The sequence below is a fragment of the Pocillopora damicornis genome, chromosome 10, assembly GCF_964200805.1.
Source record: "Pocillopora damicornis chromosome 10, jaPocDami1.2, whole genome shotgun sequence".
Taxonomy (NCBI): Eukaryota; Metazoa; Cnidaria; class Anthozoa; order Scleractinia; family Pocilloporidae; genus Pocillopora; species Pocillopora damicornis.
Window position 1 is genome coordinate 13,938,180 of NC_142679.1, and position 19,635 is coordinate 13,957,814.

Consider the following 19,635-nt stretch of genomic DNA (forward strand, 5'->3'; position numbering starts at 1 on the left):
ATTCAACAAACAGCGAAATCGAAAAGTGCTCGGTTGGAAATCTTACAGAAGCTCTCTAGATTATTCCTATTGTTTCTTTCATTTTCCTATACGTCATACGTTCGTGAGAAACGTTGGACATTTTTCGTCGTCTCGTTAGCAGTTAGAAACTGACCATTGAAAAATCATCTCTTTCCCTTTCCCTGAAATTGCACGGTGCTGTGCATTTTCAAATTAAAGATTTTGTCTAGATGCACAACGGTATTAGCATCAATTTGATTTAAAAGTCACCATTTAAAAAACACTTTGAAACACTTTTGCAGTTGCTTTTTCTTGCTGATAAAAAAATGAACAATCCTAACTCACCTGTGAACATGAAAAGAGTGATGCTGATTGCCATCAAATGGGAAACGCGATATGCCTTCATCTTTACCATCACCATTATAACAAAAAAGGGGCGGCGTTCGCTTTCGGCTTTATAAAAATGAAAGCCTTCCACAAAGATTTTCTTCAAAACTGCGGTTTTAGATTGCGTGAATGGCGCACATGTAATGAAATATCTGCATCTTGCCGAGATGATATGTGGGTTCCCAAGGCCTCTTTGCACTACAGGGACTATCAAAATAGTTACCTGACAGCCGTTGTTTGTTGTAAATAATTCCAAAAATTTTTTAAGTGTTAAGTCATTTCAGCCCACGGTTTTTTACTTATCATCGATTTGATGTATTTTTTGTCTAGCTTTTCCCCTTATTATTGCTTAAATTGCATTTTAGCCGTAAAGGTTAAATCGTCACTTTTTGTCAACAGCAAAGGAAAAAAAAAGTTTTTCATATATATTATTTGTGACTTAATTTCAATGGAAACGTTGGGCAGAAAGATAAGCTATTTCAATATTTACTGAGAATTGTTTAAATAATCCACGATAAAATCAAAAGCTGAGTGGAGCTGGTAGGAGTAAATTAAATTGTCTTAATTGAACGATGTTGATGGTGTTATGAGTTCCATGATTTTTTGAGTCGTGTTCGTACGAGCTGTGTTTCAACTACTGTCAAATAGGAGGAAATGCATGAGAGCCTGCAGGGGTAAAAAATACAGCAAAGAGCTACGAATGAGGTTAACAGACGCAACGATTGATAAAGATGCGACAGAAAAAGTGAGATTTAAAATAACAAAGTTTGGAAATGAAGGCTTAAAGCGCAAACCGCTTCTTCAGAGTATGTTTTGTCATAGCGGAGAAACTGTCATAAAAGCTAAGAGGAGGTAACAGAAATTCAATTGACTGAATACAAAGAAAAGTTTAACTAAGTGTTGCGACATCCTGTCAAATTTACAAGTGCGAAGTGTCTACCAAAAAATTCAAAGCCACGTACGTATTTCTTGATGCAATCAAGAGGCGCGCTCTGCGCTAGTTTACCAACTGAACAAAATTGAACAATACATCTCATTTATGAGTTATTGGAGTGGTTTTGTTATTTAGATCTTAGAGGGCGGCTTTCTTAATTAATAAAAAACTGTATCCTCGCTTCCAGTTGTAGCCAGCTGAATTTTAAGGTTTCCTTTCAGATAACAATCACTCATTTCGAAGTTACTTCCTACGCTTTGTTCTGTTTGAAAAAAGCATTTTTTTGCGTGTGAGATCGAGCAAAAGAGCTTTCATTTAATCCTGGAAATGACTGTCCGGATGGTTCTCACGAATATAAACAAATAAATAAATGGCGGTGACGTCTATTGGAAATCAATTAACTGGCTCGTTGTGTACCAAAATGGCATGCAAATTAAGTTTGCGCGTTATCTCGACCTGTACAAGTTTTCATTAGCGACGGAGAAGGGCTCGAATCGTAGTCGGAGTTGTGAGGTCACTACCGGCCAAGCTAAGATCAGGAGTTTCATTGTAGTAGGAGTCATATAAAGTTTGATGAAACTGGAGCCAGGAGAATCCGAACGGTTTCATTTTCTTCCGAATTCGCCAATGACTACGGCGCTCATGATCTAGTTAACAAGTAGATTTCATCCAGTGTTGCCATGCGTCTGTTCATGATCAGCAATAAATGACAGATGACGTCAAAATGTGTTAAGAACAAGAAAGTTGCATTTTGACGGCTTATGTGATCTGGTAGAGACCCACGGTAACACTGAATCTATTTGTTTTATATGATAACAAGGAAGGTTGTTAATGGTGACGTCATCCATACGTAACATAAGTGAGAGCAGATCAAAATTAGATCATCGGTGTTGCAAGCAGAAGCAGAAGAACCAACCAATAAAAATGTGAGTTCTCGGGACATCCAATCGCCGACGACTTCAGCAATTTAGCCTTCACAGAGCACAAGCGACGGAGTCACAAGCGGCATCGGTACAGCTGCTCCCAATTCCATTGATGACTGATTTAAAATAATGTTAAACTCATTGAAGTGGCCGGCAGAAATAATCTCAAAAGTAAACAAAAAAAATTCACGGGTACGTGTCAGATATTTCTTAGGCGCCAACTTAGTCCAACCATAGAAAATGACCGAAAGACAAACTTTGAAAACCTAGCTCGTTGAGCAGGTATTACATATTTTTTTTATGCATCGCTACTCGTGAATAAAAACGTTCGAGGGTTGTCCAATACACCCAAGCCGCTGCGAATCGTCAAAGGCAGTTGACGAATCGTCAAACCGGAAGTCGATTCGCGGCTAAGTGGTGTTGTGATACCAGAGGTCTGAGAAACCATCTCTTATGACACGGATACGCATACCGGAAGTCAATTTGCAAGAGACTTAGAAAAAATTCGTAATTGTCTGCGATAGGGGGTTGAAGATATTGTCAAATCGAACGACTCGTCACAACAAATGACGACCCGCCATACCGGATGTCGATTTGCAAATCGACATCCGGTTCGACGCATCGTCATTTGCTGTGACGAGTCGTTCGATTCAAGTCGAATCGTGTCGAATCGTCAACATTTGCTACTCTGTATGGTTTTTAGTATTCTGACGATAGACTTGCGGTCGTTTTTTGCTTTAAGAACGTGGAAGGTTCATGTTGTCATGTTTTCGTACCATGCCACTCATTTTCACTCATTGCTCACGTGCGCGCCTCTCGACTTTCGGTATGTTAACGCACGATTCGACATCCGGTGTAACGATTCGTCAACGGCCGTAGACGAATCGCAACGGTCTGGGTGTATTGGACATGTATGGCAAACAGCATTCTCGTCCTTATAGCTTCTCACTTTTTAAACATTGGCAGACGATGCCGAGGTAATGGATTTTATATGTCGACTACATTTTCTAAATAAATAGAATAAGAAAGACAGTGAGCGGAATCCAAAGGTCTGAGGTTCGATTCCTCATAGGGAGTCAGAATTTTTTCTTTGTCCCACGCTCTTATTAAAGAAGTTACCATAAACAAAAAAAGTGATCTAACAAACCCTAAGTTAGGATCTGTTAAAGGGTAACCGACCTCAAAACCTATTCCAAGCGTTCAGGTTTTGGATTTACAGACTGCAAGCCAGAATGTTTGAAGAATCTTTTCGTTGGGAGGAGAGCGCTGAAACGCTAGCAGTTTTTTTGCGTGGTTACAGAACCCCATCTTAACACTTATGGGGCTTGGGAGAATTCGTGAAAGAAATCAAACCCGAGACGTAGTGTTTTCGATTAGTCTAAAATGTGCGGAATAGTCCGCGGAGTCACGTTGTTAAAGGTTCATAACACTTGCTACATGGTAAATTATAGTTTTAACACATTGCCTTTCACGCTCTTTTCTCATATGTCGGGGCTCTATGTGCTCTATCAGGATGGGAACTTTATAGTCGAGTGGAACTGTTTGACTATGATTTGCCAAATGCCATGGAATTTCCGCTTTATATCACTTTCCGTTTTGTATATTTTTGCACCACCTTTAGTTTGCTATGCGCCTTCAAATGGGTTTTTTTCAGGCTCATGTAGTGAAGTGATTTATTTGTTACAATCTATGGAGAACTTTGAAAATAACATGGATGACAAAAAAATTGTTTTAATTACGTCTACATTTCCAGTTCGTTTGCTTCTTTTTCCTGCCACATTTTCCTTGTCAGAGCCTCCCGTATTGCTCCAGCTTTGCGAGATGAATCCTTTCTCTTAGGGCAGTTGCGCATCTGCAACAGATCTCGTATTTCTTCTCTGGACCTTTTCTTTTGTGTGAAAGGATCAATTGACAAATCCAGTTGGGCAGGAAGGCTGTCCTTTGTGGTAATGCAGATGTTGTGAAGTACAATACACGCGAGCGCGGCCAGTTTCACCGAATCTGGTCTACATTCTAACTTTCGATACAAAACTCTCCACCTGCTCTTCAGTTGTCCATAGGCTTGCTCAGTTACCATTCTTGCGCGGCTTAGACGATAGTTAAAATAGCCCTCTTCAGGTGTAAGGTTAGCATTACCATATGGTTTCATTAACCACACTCTGAATGGGAAACGGATGACGTCGCCGTTGTCTTTCCCAGGAAATTTTCTCGAGGAAAATTGTTTTCAGAGCTTTAGCCCGCGCCATGTTTGTTTCAAAATGACACCTCTGACCAGAGACACTGCATTTGGGAAGAGAATTAAATTCGACCGTATTGATTTCGACGCATAAAACCACGCCACGATTTATGTCGACGGAACGACGAATTTAATGGAATTAAATTCGTCTGAATTAAATTCGACTGTAGCGCGACGTATAAACTAAGCCTAAGTATTATAAACAGACGAAAGACTGTTAAATTAAACATAATGAAGCAACAGCCCGTAAAAACTTGGAGAAGAAGTTTGATAGTTGGGCGAAAAAGTTGCCAACTAAGGGATGATGCTTTTAGGCAAAATATGAATATAAACAGTCATGTTTTTGTTTGAGGGGAAAAAAGTTAAAGATACATGTATTATAAATAAACGAAAGCCTTTGTTAAAACTAATTACAGGGGCGCCATTCATAATTAGCACAGAGAAAACATTATCAGCCAGTTCCAGCTGAAAAACAGACAATTTTGCGATGCTTCACAAACTCTTCGAGACAGTTCTAAGAGAATTAATCACAGTATCTTCTTTGAGTAACGCGAGATTACGAATGAGTTCATCCGGTACCCATATCTTTCTCAACCATTTTTTCAACCAACTGAGTGAGATGTTGGATAGGAAAGGAGGATGAAAACACTAAATAAAAAAATAAAGGTATGAAACATCTGCGTGGCCCGAAAATAGAAAACGTCTCGAAACAAAACCTTCACATAAATCCATTAGCATCGTTAATAACTACTTTATGCAACCCGAGGGGAAAACATCTTCAGATTGTCAAAACGTAACCAGATGCAGCTTCAACAAGTTGAAGTAGGGTCCACAAAATTTGTATCCCCAGGTCAAGTTGTCGCCTTAACTGCTTTATCGGAAAAACCTCGTGATGGCTTCCAAGGAAGCATCGCTGAAAATTGTAAGCTATGTCACAGTAATAATGACCATGCTTGCAGCTACAGTTTGGATGTCAGGTAAGGTGTAGTGGCGTTCCAATAACTCTGACGTTCTATTCGTCGTTCGATAGACTTTCGCTTTCCCATTTTACTATAAAACCGCTATTGCCAAGAAAACCAACGGTCGATTTTGTAGCTGAATTCAAATATCTGTTCCTCGATAAAACTTGGAATTAACTCGGTAAATTTCAGGCTGTTTCGATGAAGAGGCATTTTTGTTATATTATTTTATGTACGGTATATTCATCGCGTTAAACTCTCCGTTAAATGAGCTCTTGGGCGAATAACTTTCGCTCGGTAACATGTCTAAGGGATTTAAAACTTGATGATTACATGGATCTAAACTAATTCAAACTATTACACAAAAAACCATCCTTGAAAGTGACATCAACGTCTTCAAACAGTTATTAAAATAGGGTTGACTAGGTGGGTAATAACTGGGATATTCAAATGAATTGGATTCAGACATAGTTTGAAGCTACACTGGTTTGCAGATTTAATGATTGTAACCGAAGAAGTTACAATTCATAGACCCAACGTTTCGACACTCCTGTCTAGTGCCTTCATCAGGGGTGATCTAAACGCTGCAACAAGAGGTCCTTTTATATGATCACTAATTAGCGGCCTTTTTTCTGACGAGGTGTAAATAGGCGTCAGGAAGCAGACCGCCATCGTCACGATTTAAAGGAGCGTGGGCGGAGTTAATGTGCCATGCCTCCAAACAAAGGCGCTGGTGGTAACGCCGATTAGTGGTGATAATTTTAGAATTATCCCACCCAATTGTATGGTTGGTTAGGCAAGTATGCTCCGATAAAGCTGAATTTTCCTTTTTGCAAAGAAAAACCGCTTTTTGGTGCTCTTTTAACCGTGTACCAAACTGGCGTTTGGTCTGTCCGATGTATTCGTTGTCGCAGTCATTGCAAGGAATAGAATAAATGGCGTCGGTTCGTTGTCCTTTCGTGACAGGATCCTCAACAGCGGCGACAATTTCGGCGGTCGGTATTTTGCGAGGAGCAATAGCAAACTTTAGACCCTTCTCTAAACCACTCCGTTCCAGCGCGGATAATTCCTTGAAGGAAAGGTTCATGACCCATTTATCTTTCAGAGATGAGCCTGAATTAACAGGAGACCTCTTACTGACCAAGTGACGGAGTTTTCTGTCATGTTTCTCTCTCTGTTTGGTAAACGTCTGCAGTTCTTTCGAATTGCAAATACTTGCCTAACCAACCATACAATTGGGTGGGATAATTCTAAAATTATCACCACTAATCGGCGTTACCACCAGCGCCTTTTTTTGGAGCATAGTTAGTAGTCCCCTCAACTAACTATGTTTGGAGGCATGGCACATTAACTCCGCCCACGCTCCTTTAAATCGTGACGATGGCGGTCTGCTTCCTGACGCCTATTTACACCTCGTCAGAAAAAAGGCCGCTAATTAGTGATCATATAAAAGGACCTCTTGTTGCAGCGTTTAGATCACCCCTGATGAAGGCACTAGACAGGAGTGTCGAAACGTTGGGTCTATGAATTGTAACTTCTTCGGTTACATTCATTAAATCTGCAAACCAGTGTAGCATCAAACTATGTCTGATTGTCCACCTGGTTGCCGTGTGAACTTTAATATATTTTGAATTGGATTCATTGGTTAAACTTCAAAAACAACCTCTCGATTATTATTATTATTATCTTGATCTAACTTTGGCTTAACGAAGATTTTATTAAACATAGGAACCTTCCTTGTCTATCTTGCAGCCATGACTGCGGGATTGGAAGGCCATCTTTGCTCTCTTTAACTCTGAATTAGTTCATAATAGAAACGGAACGAAAATAAAAGCCGTATCTAGCGGTAATACGGTTTCTTGGACCAGTTCCATTTTGATCTTTAAATGACATAGTTGTTGCCGGGATGATGCTTCACTAAGCTTGAAAAAAGATAAATTCTACGAGTTAGGAAAGTTAAAATTTTTCGTCGCTAGCCGTTAGTTTCCTACAACGAGGAGTATTTCGAAACTTCTACCAATCAACCTTAACATCGTAACTTAAGAAGGTATCCTCGAGCTACTCTTGTCGAATTTAATAAAAACTTAAAAACTGTCTAAGGACATGTTTTTATGGCTGACGCCAGTAGATTAAACTATTTCACTCATTCGATCGCGTGAGTTGTTTTAACTATTTTCTTTCTAGTCACAAATAGGTGTTTAATTAGGCATATGGTAATGTGTCAGTGAAATGAAAAAGGGCTTTAATTATTAAAAGTGTTTTTGTTATTGAATCACTTGTTTCACCATCAGTCGAAAACAGGCTTTCGATTGACTTTAGGAAATTAATATTCTAATCTTTGAATCTTTTCTTACTCCATCATGACTGTTACATATTGAAACACTATGTTATGTAAATTTTGAATTCCATGAACCAAACGGGTTTTTTTAAATGCATGTCTGTATGTGGAATCCCTCGTGTCCATAAATTTGTGGCAAAAATGGACGGCATAAGAAAAAATATATATACCCTGACCAAATGAAGATCATTTTTTATTTTTTGGTCCTGCGTTTATATCTCATCTAATGCCTTTGTGCTATCTGTTGATGTAATCTTTAATTATATAAAACGCGCTAGTTTTGTGTAATAAATAGTGGGTTCATTGTATATTTACAAGTCACAAGATAATAATTTTACTAAGATCTAGCTTTTTCGATCGTTTTAACTAACCTGCAGAAAGACAATGCATTACAATTGAGGTGAAATGCAATGGAATACACATCACTTGGAACGAAACTACTTTGGACAAGAAAACCATGCAGTATAAAGAAATGGCTTTGGCTGTGAGAAGTCTGTTGAAAAAGGATCTTGAAAACGTAACGGGCGTTACTGATTTTAAAGTGAAAAAATTCTTGAAGATTCACAGAAACCCTGGAACGTTTTGCGAATTTGAATTTAAGTCCGATCTTGGAAAAGAAAGAGTCGAAAATGAACTTGACAACGCCCTCGACATTTGCATGGAAAAAGCGTCGATCTTGAACCTTCGACAGAACATGAGCCTCCTGTTGCCTGGTGTAGAATGGAAGGATCCCTTTGCTGATTACAACAATTCTGAGTACAGAAGAATAAAAACAGCAATAGAAGATGCTCTTAACGAATTCTACCAAGACAAAGACGACGTCGTGGATTTTGAGGTCGTTTCGCTCGCTAAAGCAAATGACGGATGGACCTTAGCGAAGGTGGAGTACTATCTTTTGGTTTCATCAGCCACCAACGCGACAGGAAAAGAATTGCAAGACACACTTACAACGTTTACAAAAAGTGACACGTATGAAAAGACGTTCCCTGATGCCAAGCGAATACACGAAAAACGAAATACTGCTACTGAGAGTAGTGAGATGGATAAAGAGAATCAGAGGAGCAAATTGACAATAAGCTTGATTGTGGTGGCAGCGATAGCCATTTGTGCAGTGATAATACTTTTCCTTATTGTGGTAAGTTCATTCATAAATTCCCAGCTCGTAATCGCTCGCTAAATTTGTTTTTTCCTCAATCGGAGAGTCCTCTCTAGTCAATCTACGTGAATCCTTTCCATTCCCAGCCATCTTTGTCCTTCTTTCTTTTTCTGTTGGTTTCCCGTGTCGAAGTTGCTCTCAAAATTGCATACAACATTCGTGAAGCTGAGCTTGTTGACCAATCTCTATATGCAGTTTGTTTGCGGACTTTTAGTGCAGGTCCCAAGTAAGAATAGCAAACTGAACGACATTAGAGTAAACGCTGTCATTTTGAACTTATAACATTTCGGAGAGTTTATGTGAGACCTTAAGAGAGGCACAACTTCCTCACTGAAACTTGAAACAGTCAAGAATATCTTCCGGCTTATTTGGAAATTAGAACATTATAGTTTTTTCACCGCAGGTGAATAAAATTTTGACAGGTTATCCGTCAGAGTTGGAAATACATCGGAGAACACGCACCCGAGGTCAAATTTGAGTTGTACCGAAAAAGACGAAGCAGGATTAAGAATCTCCCCGAGAAAATCCAGAAGGAAGAGACCAAGACCACACCTGTTAGCAGAGAGGATTGCATTGTTGTGTTAAATTCATATGATAATCCAGTATCTTCTGAATCGTAACTTAAACTCCTAGAGAACGGTCGAGGGAGGGGGTGGGGGTGGGGGTGGGGGTGGGGGGGGCGGGAGTGAGTGGGTACTCCCCTATTTGGGTGTCTTTCTCGATCAGAGGCTTCAGTTAGAGTACGAAAGTAGACGGTACGCTTTCTAAGCATTTCATGGCATTTCTGCTCCAGCATAGTGTAAAAAGGTCCATCAGATTATTATGGCTCAGTTTTAACAATATACACATAGAGACGGCTCTACTTACGGAAATTGCTTACATTATAAATTACTCTGTAAACGATGATCAGTCATTTCGCCTACGAGTCGTTACGCCAACGCCTCAGGGCAGCGCCTTGCTAATAAAGTATTGTAAAACGTTTATTGTCGGATCGATTCCATCGGCAGAACTTGAGCAACTTCTCATCGACCGTATGTTCATGGTACAACATTTCATTTGTCACTACTTCGAAGAAAACAAAACTAAAAACAGATGTTATGACATAACCTAAAATGTTAGCGAAGTGACTTGGGTGAGTCGTAAGGCGAAACGACCGCAATTTCTGTAAACAACAATTTACTGTTGCATGTTCATCTGGGAATATGAATCATCTACGGATTTGAAACCTTAAATTAAGATTAACTTCAGGAAATAAACAGGCATACCCTGCGTGCGGGATCTCCGCTGTTCTTTGATGATGAATAGACCATTTCGGATTTTCAACGTTCAAATGAGGCTAAGAACAAAATATTTCTTATAACAACATCTTTCCTTTTTGGATTGAATAGGGAACCATGTCCACATCAAAGACCTCGCACTTACCTACCATTTCATACGGAGGGTTTGGGTATGTCGGAAATAGCCTATGATCCCAATTCTTACAGTCCTGTGCATTACACTGTTGCCAGTTCGATGATAGGAATCTGTCAGTATGTTCTTCAAGAGTTTAAAACCAACAAAACCTCGGCAAAGGCCATAATAAAATGTAAATATTCGTTAATTTGGATGAAGGTCAATGAGTTTTGTAGACATGATAATTGATTTTATGAAAGGCTAAAGAGGTTTCTTAGATATTAGGCCTATTTACCAGCTATAAAAACTCTTTTTAATTAAGAAATACATTGCTTGTAAAAAGGATGCCAGCCAACAGGGGTTTTATGCTTATTTGTATTTGGCGTCTCTGTTTCATGATAAATCGATTTAGAAAATGGCTCCCGCTCTTAACTCGGCCGGTATGCTGTCTGCTGGTTCTCATTACCAGTGTATATGTGGAGGCAATGTGGCCGAGAGGTTGGGGCGGGGGATTTGTAATCTGGTCGTCCCAGTTAAAGCCTTGCACCCTGCTTCTCACTGGATTTGTTCTCAGTTCCCCCCTCCCTCCCCCCGTGGCTGCAATTGTATATAGTCAACTGGTCTGTCACAAGTCAGTTGGGATTTTTAAACTCTATGTTTATTGAGACACTATGTTTGTTTTAAATTAGTTTGTAATGGCCTTGAAACCCCCATTGAGAGAGTTATTATCATTATTATTACTACTATTATAACATCAAGGAAAATAAGACATAGTTTGATGCTACACTGGTTTGCAGATTTAATGAATGTAACCGAAGAAGTTACAATTCATAGACCCATTTTAGAATTATCCCACCCAATTGTATGGTATTTATTCTATTCCTTGCAATGACTGTGACAACGAATACATCGGACTGACCAAACGCCAGTTTGGTACACGGTTAAAAGAGCACCAAAAAGCGGTTTTTCTTTGCAAAAAGGAAAATTCAGCTTTATCGGAGCATACTTGCCTAACCAACCATACAATTGGGTGGGATAACATTGACTCCGCCCACGCTCCTTTACATCGTGACGATGGCGGTCTGCTTCCTGACGCCTATTTACACCTCGTCAGAAAAAAGGCCGCTAATTAGTGATCATATAAAAGGACCTCTTGTTGCAGCGTTTAGATCACCCCTGATGAAGGCACTAGACAGGAGTGTCGAAACGTTGGGTCTATGAATTGTAACTTCTTCGGTTACATTCATTAAATATGCAAACCAGTGTAGCATCAAACTATGTCTGATTGTCCACCTGGTTGCCGTGTGAACTTTAATATATTTTATCAAGGAAAATAATTACGTCAGTGTAAAACCAGGAACATGGTTGTTTCTACACAGTTAGTGTTTGCTTGCTTTGTTTTTCTCTTTTTCCATGAGTATCTTACAAACAGAAAACTCTATCGTCATAGAAAGCGGAGGAAATATTCATCAAATTAATATAGTCATGTGAGTAGGTCGTATCATTAAAGTTTGTATTTATTGAAGTCTTGATGTGATGTTGAATGTTTTATATTAGGTTTAATTGTGATGCATACTTATGAAACACACACTATTTTTCTGTCCCATTAAAAAGTATGTTTACAAAATTTCCACTTACCGCGAATTTAGACTTCAAATAGTCATATAAGCCTCAAAAACTGTGTGCAAATAATATGCTTGAAATTTTTCCTAAAACGCTGACATTTTGAAAACATTTTAGTAACCTGGCCGTGGGTTCGCGCATGTCTCATAAAGTCACCTTACTCGTGCGGCCAGGTCATCAACAAAAATTAAAGCAAATTTGCAAGTGAGGGACTTTCTAGAGAAGCAAATCTTTGCCTGCTATCCAGAAATAGAAAATGGGCTCACTTTCATAACTGGATTCTTTTAAATTGCAGCGATAAATTCAATTGTGGCCGGAATTGAAATATCCTTTATGGTGTGTTCAATAAAAAAAAGAGTATTTGATAAGAGAATCAAAAAAAAAATATGCTTAATTTTCAAAAAGCATGCCTCTGGATAGGAGAATTATAAGTGCCATCCTGTTAGAAAGCTGAGTACGCCTCGTTTATTTTGTCACACTTGTTTTCATACCGCCATTTTATGCGTTATTTTTCAATTCCTACACTGCTCCTTTTGGTCAAACTTAGTACGAGTTTATCACTTATCGAGTCGTGGAGCGAGACCAGTTAGATTATTCTGTAGCACTGTTATCGGTATCAGATGGGCGAAGTGTAAACCTCTGCAAAAAAAAGGTAAACGCTGTCATTATTAACATGTCATGAAAGCTCAAATTAATTCCACCACTCAATCCACTTCCTGGTATCTGTACAGTTTCCGCAGGAAAAATGCGGATTAATTGATGGAGCGTTAAAGCCGTTTCAACACTTCAGTTATTAGTAGACATATTTATTCTAGGTAATCATGCGTTGCAGATCTACACTCAGTGGCAAAAAAAGTTGGCATCCCTCCCCTCCCTCACTTGGTGGCCAACAACCCTCCACTCAACATGATGAACTGAAATCTTGTAATTTATCTCCGATACGTCATTGAAAGTCCTCGCAATGTTGTAGGAAATTAGTAACCATTCTATTTACATCAGGTAACATTGAAATAAGGCAGAGAGGTTGATAAATAACCGACGGTTATACAAAAAATTCAAAATGTAGCAGAGAGCACCAAGACTTTTGCCCCTCATTGTAATTTTCCCAACTTACATCTTACCATATGTATGGCACACTTCAAACCAGAAAATTTCCTTCAATGCCTCAGTACGCTATACATTAAAAAATAAAAGTTATATCATATTATAGTGTGACTGAAGTTGATTACGCACTCATGTATACATGCATATGACTCCATGAGAAGGTGGTTTTGTTCTACCCGACTTAATGAAAAGCTGTTGGTCTACGATGCCCATCACCGCGAAGTGATAGGCTGCGATTTAATCGCAACCTAAGAACTTCTATACCTTTATGAGTCATAAAGGTATAGGATTTTTAAGCGTGGCCAATGTGATTGTATCAGTACCGTAACCCCTTTCATATCCACTTCTGATTAGGAAGCAGGAAGACCTACCTTGATCACTCCACCTAAAGGTCGAATCTCATGCTCTCTCCGTCGTCGCTCTTCGGAAATTTTCATTTGTTGTGATGCAGTAGCGCTGAGTGAAATATGTCTCAGCTTTTTGGGCTCGCTTCTCATTAGTTTGTTTTTATCATTTTCTTCTTCGTCGCTTGTGTTGATAGTTCCTTGTTCAAACGCTTGTACCTGCTGAAGTATCGCCGGAGTATATTTTAATTTGGTAAATTCAGATTCATCGCCTTCTTTCTGAGTTTCTTCATCCTGAGGCCAATCCTACGAAAATATATAAAAAAAAAAGTCTGCTTAACCATTCAACTCCCATGAGTGACCAAGACAAAATTTCTCCTTACCAAATCAATACAATATCAAATAGACAAGTGTTGAGAATGAAGAGTAATATAAGTTAGGGGATTATTAGTTGACCCAATACCAAATTCTCAGAACTAACATCATAAGAATTGTATGGCAGACAGTAAGGAGAATTACCAATGAGATCTTGGGATTGAAAGGGTTTTTAGACTGATCTCGCATAGCTGCCTAGTTTTTCTTGGTACTGTAGTATGAAGTTTCAAAAGGCGCTGTTACTCTTCTTGACTTAATTTTAGTGTTTTGTTTAGTTGTTCTTGGCAAATTACAGGTACGCATTAAGTTTTTAATCCTTGCTAGTGACTTTCATTCAATATCTCCTTACAGTTTCATAGCTGATGAATGTTTCATGGAGAATAAGCACAATTATGTTGGTGTGTAAAGGGTTAAAGGCTTAGCGGAAATAGTAAAATGCTTCTCCCAAGAACACAACATAATGACAGTCGGGATTCAGGACCCTTATCACAGCTGAATCATCCCTTTCCAAGTCCCACCTATAGTTTCAGACCCATTGCATTTGGTTTGATTTTGGGACCAACTTGAGACGGTACAAAATTAGTTAAGTCTAACTCGTAACATTAGCGGCTGAAAACACGCATTTTCCTGGAAGTTTAATGTGTGTAAATGCAAGAAAACGCAATGATTTCCTGTGTTTGCCGTTCGTACAACGCATTTTACCTCTTTAGCAGTCGACACTGTGTTTTCCTTGGGAGGGCTGATGAAAATTAACGGTTTGCTCATTGCAAAAGGAACCTTTCTTGGATAGGTGTGGTCTCCTGACATCGTGACGTCATCAATAAGGGAGCTTGAAGTGCTGAATTCACCCTGAAAAAATGGCGCAAAAAATAATTTACCACAAAAGATAAAATGAAACGAGTAATAAAGGATCGAATCTTTGAAATCAAGTTATCACCTCATAAAGTGTGAGTGTACCCATTTAGTGCGCCGTAATCAGAATCAGTAAGAAGCCAACTGCCGAACAACAGCGTTTGTGTTTCCTGTTCCTGTTTTTGGAAAAAGTAAGTTTATTCATTCTAAAGTACAATTAACCGATTTTGAGCTTTTAGGCAGTTCAATAATTAAATTCGGGATCAACAAGGTTTGTGCAGAAGCCCTATAAATACTGAACTGTAATACGGCTTATCGCCCTCCAGTCGAATATTTATGCAAGCGTCTAATATGCGCAATATATGCCGCAGTCTTAATTCAGCCTATTTCCATCCACCAGTAAAATTTATTGCGCTCAAACATATCATTGAAAAACGGGTTATTTCTCAGCAGCCAATTTTGACAATTCTCATTCATCAATTGAGTTTCACACGGGAACTGATTATACGAATGTCTCATGCGCTGGTCAGCGGACTTAACAAACAGTTAACAGGAATGAAAGGAAGGAGTGAAAAACTGATAGATTGAAAGAGTGAATTTTGGGTCATAACAATGACTCTGAACGACAGTTAAATTACAATATGCCCTTTGACCTTTAGAGTGCCATGCATCTAATTTCTCCTCGCAATATCACTGAATCACACATGAAGGTCATGATAATAATGGAAATGATCATGAACTAAAGGAACTCTTGATTGTTAAAAAATGTTTCTTGTAAGCAGCTTAGGAAATGTATAAAGAAGGGAAGGGAGAATATGGATACCGATATTAAGAGGTAAAAGGTTAAGGTAATTATGAACATAGCTCCTTAAGGTAAAAAAAATTCAAAAAATCTGAGAAATGATGAAGCCTTCCAAACTTCAGGACCCCTGTCAGTCCAGGCCAATAGCAGCTTGGCCGACATCATCAGTATCGGAAACACAGTTCACCTTAGGTCAAGCACAATCCACATCAGGGGCTTCGACATCAACGACACAGTCCTCAAACGGTAACAAATGGTCTACCACAGGTGCTTCATCATCGTTAGCACAGTCTTCGACAGGGGCTTCGCAATCTGGTGCGCAGTCCTCCACAGATGGTTCAGTATCGGGAACACAGTCCACCGCAGGTAACCAACAGTTATCCTCTGCACCAAGATCGCAGGCACACACAAACCTGAAAACAAATGAATTTCAAGTGGGTGGAGACGATACGTACGAAGAGAAAAGTGACTCTCTGTCTATTTGGTCGATAGTGCTCAAAGCGCTGGCTTTTCTTTCGTTGCTTATCATAACTAAAGCAATTGTCTTTAAAAAGGCAAGTTCACATAACACAAATGCATTCAAACTATTGATAATTTGAATCTTAAAAGTAGGGCAATCGGAAAATGTGTTTCATCGAACTTGCTCGAATTCACCTTTGGGAAGAAATGTTGGAAAATGCATGCTTTCGATTGGAAAACTCTTGTGAACATTTCGTTAACCGTGCGAAAAATGGTTCCGAACAGAACAAAACATAACATTTTCTATGCGTTGTACGAACGGCAAACACAGGAAATCGTTGCGTTTTCGGGCATTTACACATATTAATCTTCCAGGAAAATGCGTGTTTTCAGCCGCTAACTCCGGTAAATACGTTGTTGTATACGGGGAAAATGCCAATAAACAAAAGGAAAACAAGCCGTTTGCAGTGAGTTAACCGAGTGGTTAACGTTGGAAGATGATTTGTTTACCTGCATTTACCGCGAAGGAAAACTACCTTATAATGGAACGAATACTGGGATTCACCGATGCGAAAACGCACAGAAAACGTCGGATTTTCCGTACGCAAAACATGGGTAAAAGTTTGTAAAAAGCCGCGTTTTCCGTGAATTCAATCTTCGTTTTCCGTTCGGTGAACGCTAGTTTTTTTGCCGTGATTCCTCTTTCGCTCTCACTCTTATTGTTTATCTCAAATATCATAATGGAACATTGCTTGTTGACATGATACTTTTTTTTTTAATCGAAACTCGTTGATAACGTAATGAACAATTGTTTGATGTGCAACCTTCAAGGAAATAATGAACATATGAGATAGAATCGATCCAAAAGTATCTTCAAAGGCTTTGAACCACCTTGAATGACACATTTTAACCTTCAGAATAATGTAGAATCTTACTTGAAGAATCACATCTTTTTCAGTTCTGCCATCGAAACAAGGAAAAGGGAAGACAGGTGTCAACTCCATCTCCAAGAGAAACTGCAGCTTAGCTAATTACAGTTTGCACAGAAATTGACTGTAACAACCTTATACAGAACTTTGGACTGGAGAGTACACTTCTCAACCGTAACAATAAATGTATTTATACTTTTGTGGAGCAAAGTCATTCTCTTATGGAATCTGTATACATGTCTGCAACGTCAAAGGCAGTCGTAAGTCCACAAAGCCTAAGTTAGATGTAGTAGCTTTAAAGTTAAAGAGAGATATATGCATGTGCATAATTATCAGCCTTTACATAATGTGTTTCGACGAGGTAAAAAAACTAGCACATGAGTTGAGGAAAAACAAGTAACCTTGCTAGGGATGACAGAGCTTAAAAAGGCCGACACGTGTCACCAACATTTCCAGGCTAACGCGGAAAATCGATGAAGTTTGAAAAGTGGCTTAGTTTTGCGATCTAGCTTAAATGTACGATAAACTTTCGCTGTAGAAATCCCTGTGAGAGAGAGCACGAAATATCGTTAGAACAACACATTTTCATCTTAGGGCACAAATAGAGATCATGTTAGAAACTTTAGCATCTCCATTGCATAGATACAGTTTGTCCAGATCGCGCTTCAGGTAAGTCGATATTTGTAATGAAGAGGGGAAGGTCTACACAGTAGAAATCGGCCTAAATTCGCTTATGTGATGAAAACTTGTGTGGACAGAGAATATCATCATGTCGACTGTTTTCAAAACGACCGCCATTTTAATTTACGATCAAAAGCAATTTCGTGACATGCTTGGTCGTGTTCTTCAGCTCTGACGCTTATATGACGAACACTATTTTGATTAAGTGATCTTACAAACCGTACTAAATTGATAGAACATTGTACATATATTAAAAAATAAATGAAGGTCATTTATATCTTGAAGAGTGTCCAAACCACTCCAGTAAAAAAATTTTGTTTGCTATTCAATCTCTCATAGAAACTCTGTAATGGGTCACACCTGAAACAAATCGATAATTTGTAATTGAAGCGTACTGATGAAAATCGACGTGTTATAAGAACGCGTCCTCACCGTCACCTGAAAGTGACGTTTCATCACGCAAGACGCAAACAACAACCCTGGTTAAAAGGGTCACAAAAGTCTGCTATTGGTATTTTTCCTGCTTCCCCTCCCCGTTCAATGTCAAGTTACGAAGAATTTTATGTCCCCAAGATTGCATTCTGGTAATATCCGACTATGAAAAGAGGAATGGGGTTGTAGAAACCTTTTCAGCTCTTAGTCCAAAATAAGTTTATACAGATTTTCTGATAGAGTTTGTCAAATGCTTTCAGAATTTGCAATTGACTCCAACTCTCATAACTTGAGTGTAAGGTAGAGCTTACTCTCCACCTTTAAATAACTTGCAACTTACAGATAGACTCTCAAACTGATGCCCTTTAGGATGATCACTGTTATCAGGCCACGATGATTAAAACTTGACAATCAAACATTCACTGACATCTTAAAATTAGTCACGGGCCTTTCCCGTAAAATGGAATGATTTCTTATGTGAAACCTTTGATTCCAAGTCACACAGTAAGAAGACGATTTTGTGTAAGAAAAATGCATTTTCCTAAATCTTTGTCAGCATTAAAAATGTTTTGAGCGATTAGTTAATTTTTTTTTTAGCTAGAAGAAGTTGCAATTTTAAGACCTAGCCCTAAGGTTGTCGATATGTAGCTCACGCATATAAAATTATATATTATGAAACAAAAGCCCGTGAGAAATAAAAGCCGAAATTAGTTATCTGGGCGAAAATTGCTGAACAAAGTGATGAACACTTTCAAGTAAAGTGGGAATATAAAAAGTCATCGGTTTGGTTTGGGGTACAAAAAGCTTAAAGGCACAATTATAGACTCAAAGCTTAAAGGCACAAGTATAGTAGAGACTATTAAATCGTGCAGCCCGAAAGAACTAAATGGCGAAGGTAATTATAACTGCCAACATAGCGGATTCGATGCTGACACCAGGAATGACATTTTAATACGCGTTTAATCTGTATTGACTTGACAAGCAGTGCAAAGATACCTTGCGGTAGAGCGATACCTTAGCGTAGCGTGCGGTTAAACTACTGAAAGAAATATACGCATAAACCAACGTTACATTGAAGAAAAGCCCGCGCCGAAAGCGAAACAAAACCTAGATATGGAAATGGATACATGAACTGCACTGTATACTGCAGTTGTGTTTCCAAGTGAATTGAAGCGAACTGAATAACGGTCCTGCCAAGACGACAAATTTTAAACTGCTGAAGCCGCGAGAGCATTTCGAATAAATTACACGCGTTAAGGCGTGTAATATATCTTATCGATCTTACGGTGATAGATGGGCGAACATTGCTCAACAAAGGGATGAACACTTTTAGGCCAAGTATAAATGTAAACAGACATGTGTTGGTTTGAGGAGCAGAAAGCTTAAGGGCACAAGCATTACAAACATACGAAAGACTATATGAAATCATACATTATGAAACAATAGCCCGTAGGAATGAAAGATTTTAGGCAAACTATGAATATAAAAAGCCATAATTTGGTTTGCGGAGGAAATAGCTTAGGGGAGTAAGTATTATAAACATACGAAAGACTTTTAAATTAAACATTATGAAGCAAGAGCCCGTAAAAACTTAGAGACGAAGTGTGATAGTTGGGCGAAAAAGTTGCCAACTAAGGGATGATGCTTTTAGGCAGGTATGAATATAAACAGTCATGTTTTTGTTTGAGGGGAAAAAAAGTTAAAGATAC

General features: G+C 38.8%; 2 protein-coding genes across 3 annotated transcripts; one reads left to right on the plus strand and one right to left on the minus strand.

Annotated features, from left to right (window-relative positions):
- The first annotated feature begins 3,159 nt into the window (after window positions 1-3,159).
- On the plus strand, window positions 3,160-9,570 carry LOC113670421 (uncharacterized). Of its 2 annotated transcripts, none has more exons than XM_089185144.1 (3): window positions 3,160-5,457; window positions 8,155-8,912; window positions 9,337-9,541. In XM_089185144.1, exons 1-3 carry the CDS (start codon window positions 5,373-5,375, stop codon window positions 9,409-9,411), a joined length of 918 nt encoding a protein of 305 aa, XP_089041270.1. In that variant the 5' UTR covers window positions 3,160-5,372; the 3' UTR covers window positions 9,412-9,541. The 2 variants fall into 2 exon arrangements, with proteins under 2 accessions (XP_089041270.1, XP_089041269.1); XM_089185143.1 differs by having other exon boundaries at window positions 3,161-5,457; window positions 9,356-9,570.
- Window positions 9,571-11,654: 2,084 nt separating this feature from the next.
- On the minus strand, window positions 11,655-14,614 carry LOC149039027 (uncharacterized). Its single transcript, XM_089185145.1, has 3 exons — window positions 14,474-14,614; window positions 13,424-13,702; window positions 11,655-12,587 (listed from the first exon to the last, which is right to left on the minus strand). Exons 1-3 carry the CDS (start codon window positions 14,576-14,578, stop codon window positions 12,540-12,542), a joined length of 432 nt encoding a protein of 143 aa, XP_089041271.1. The 5' UTR covers window positions 14,579-14,614; the 3' UTR covers window positions 11,655-12,539.
- Window positions 14,615-19,635: the final 5,021 nt, after the last annotated feature.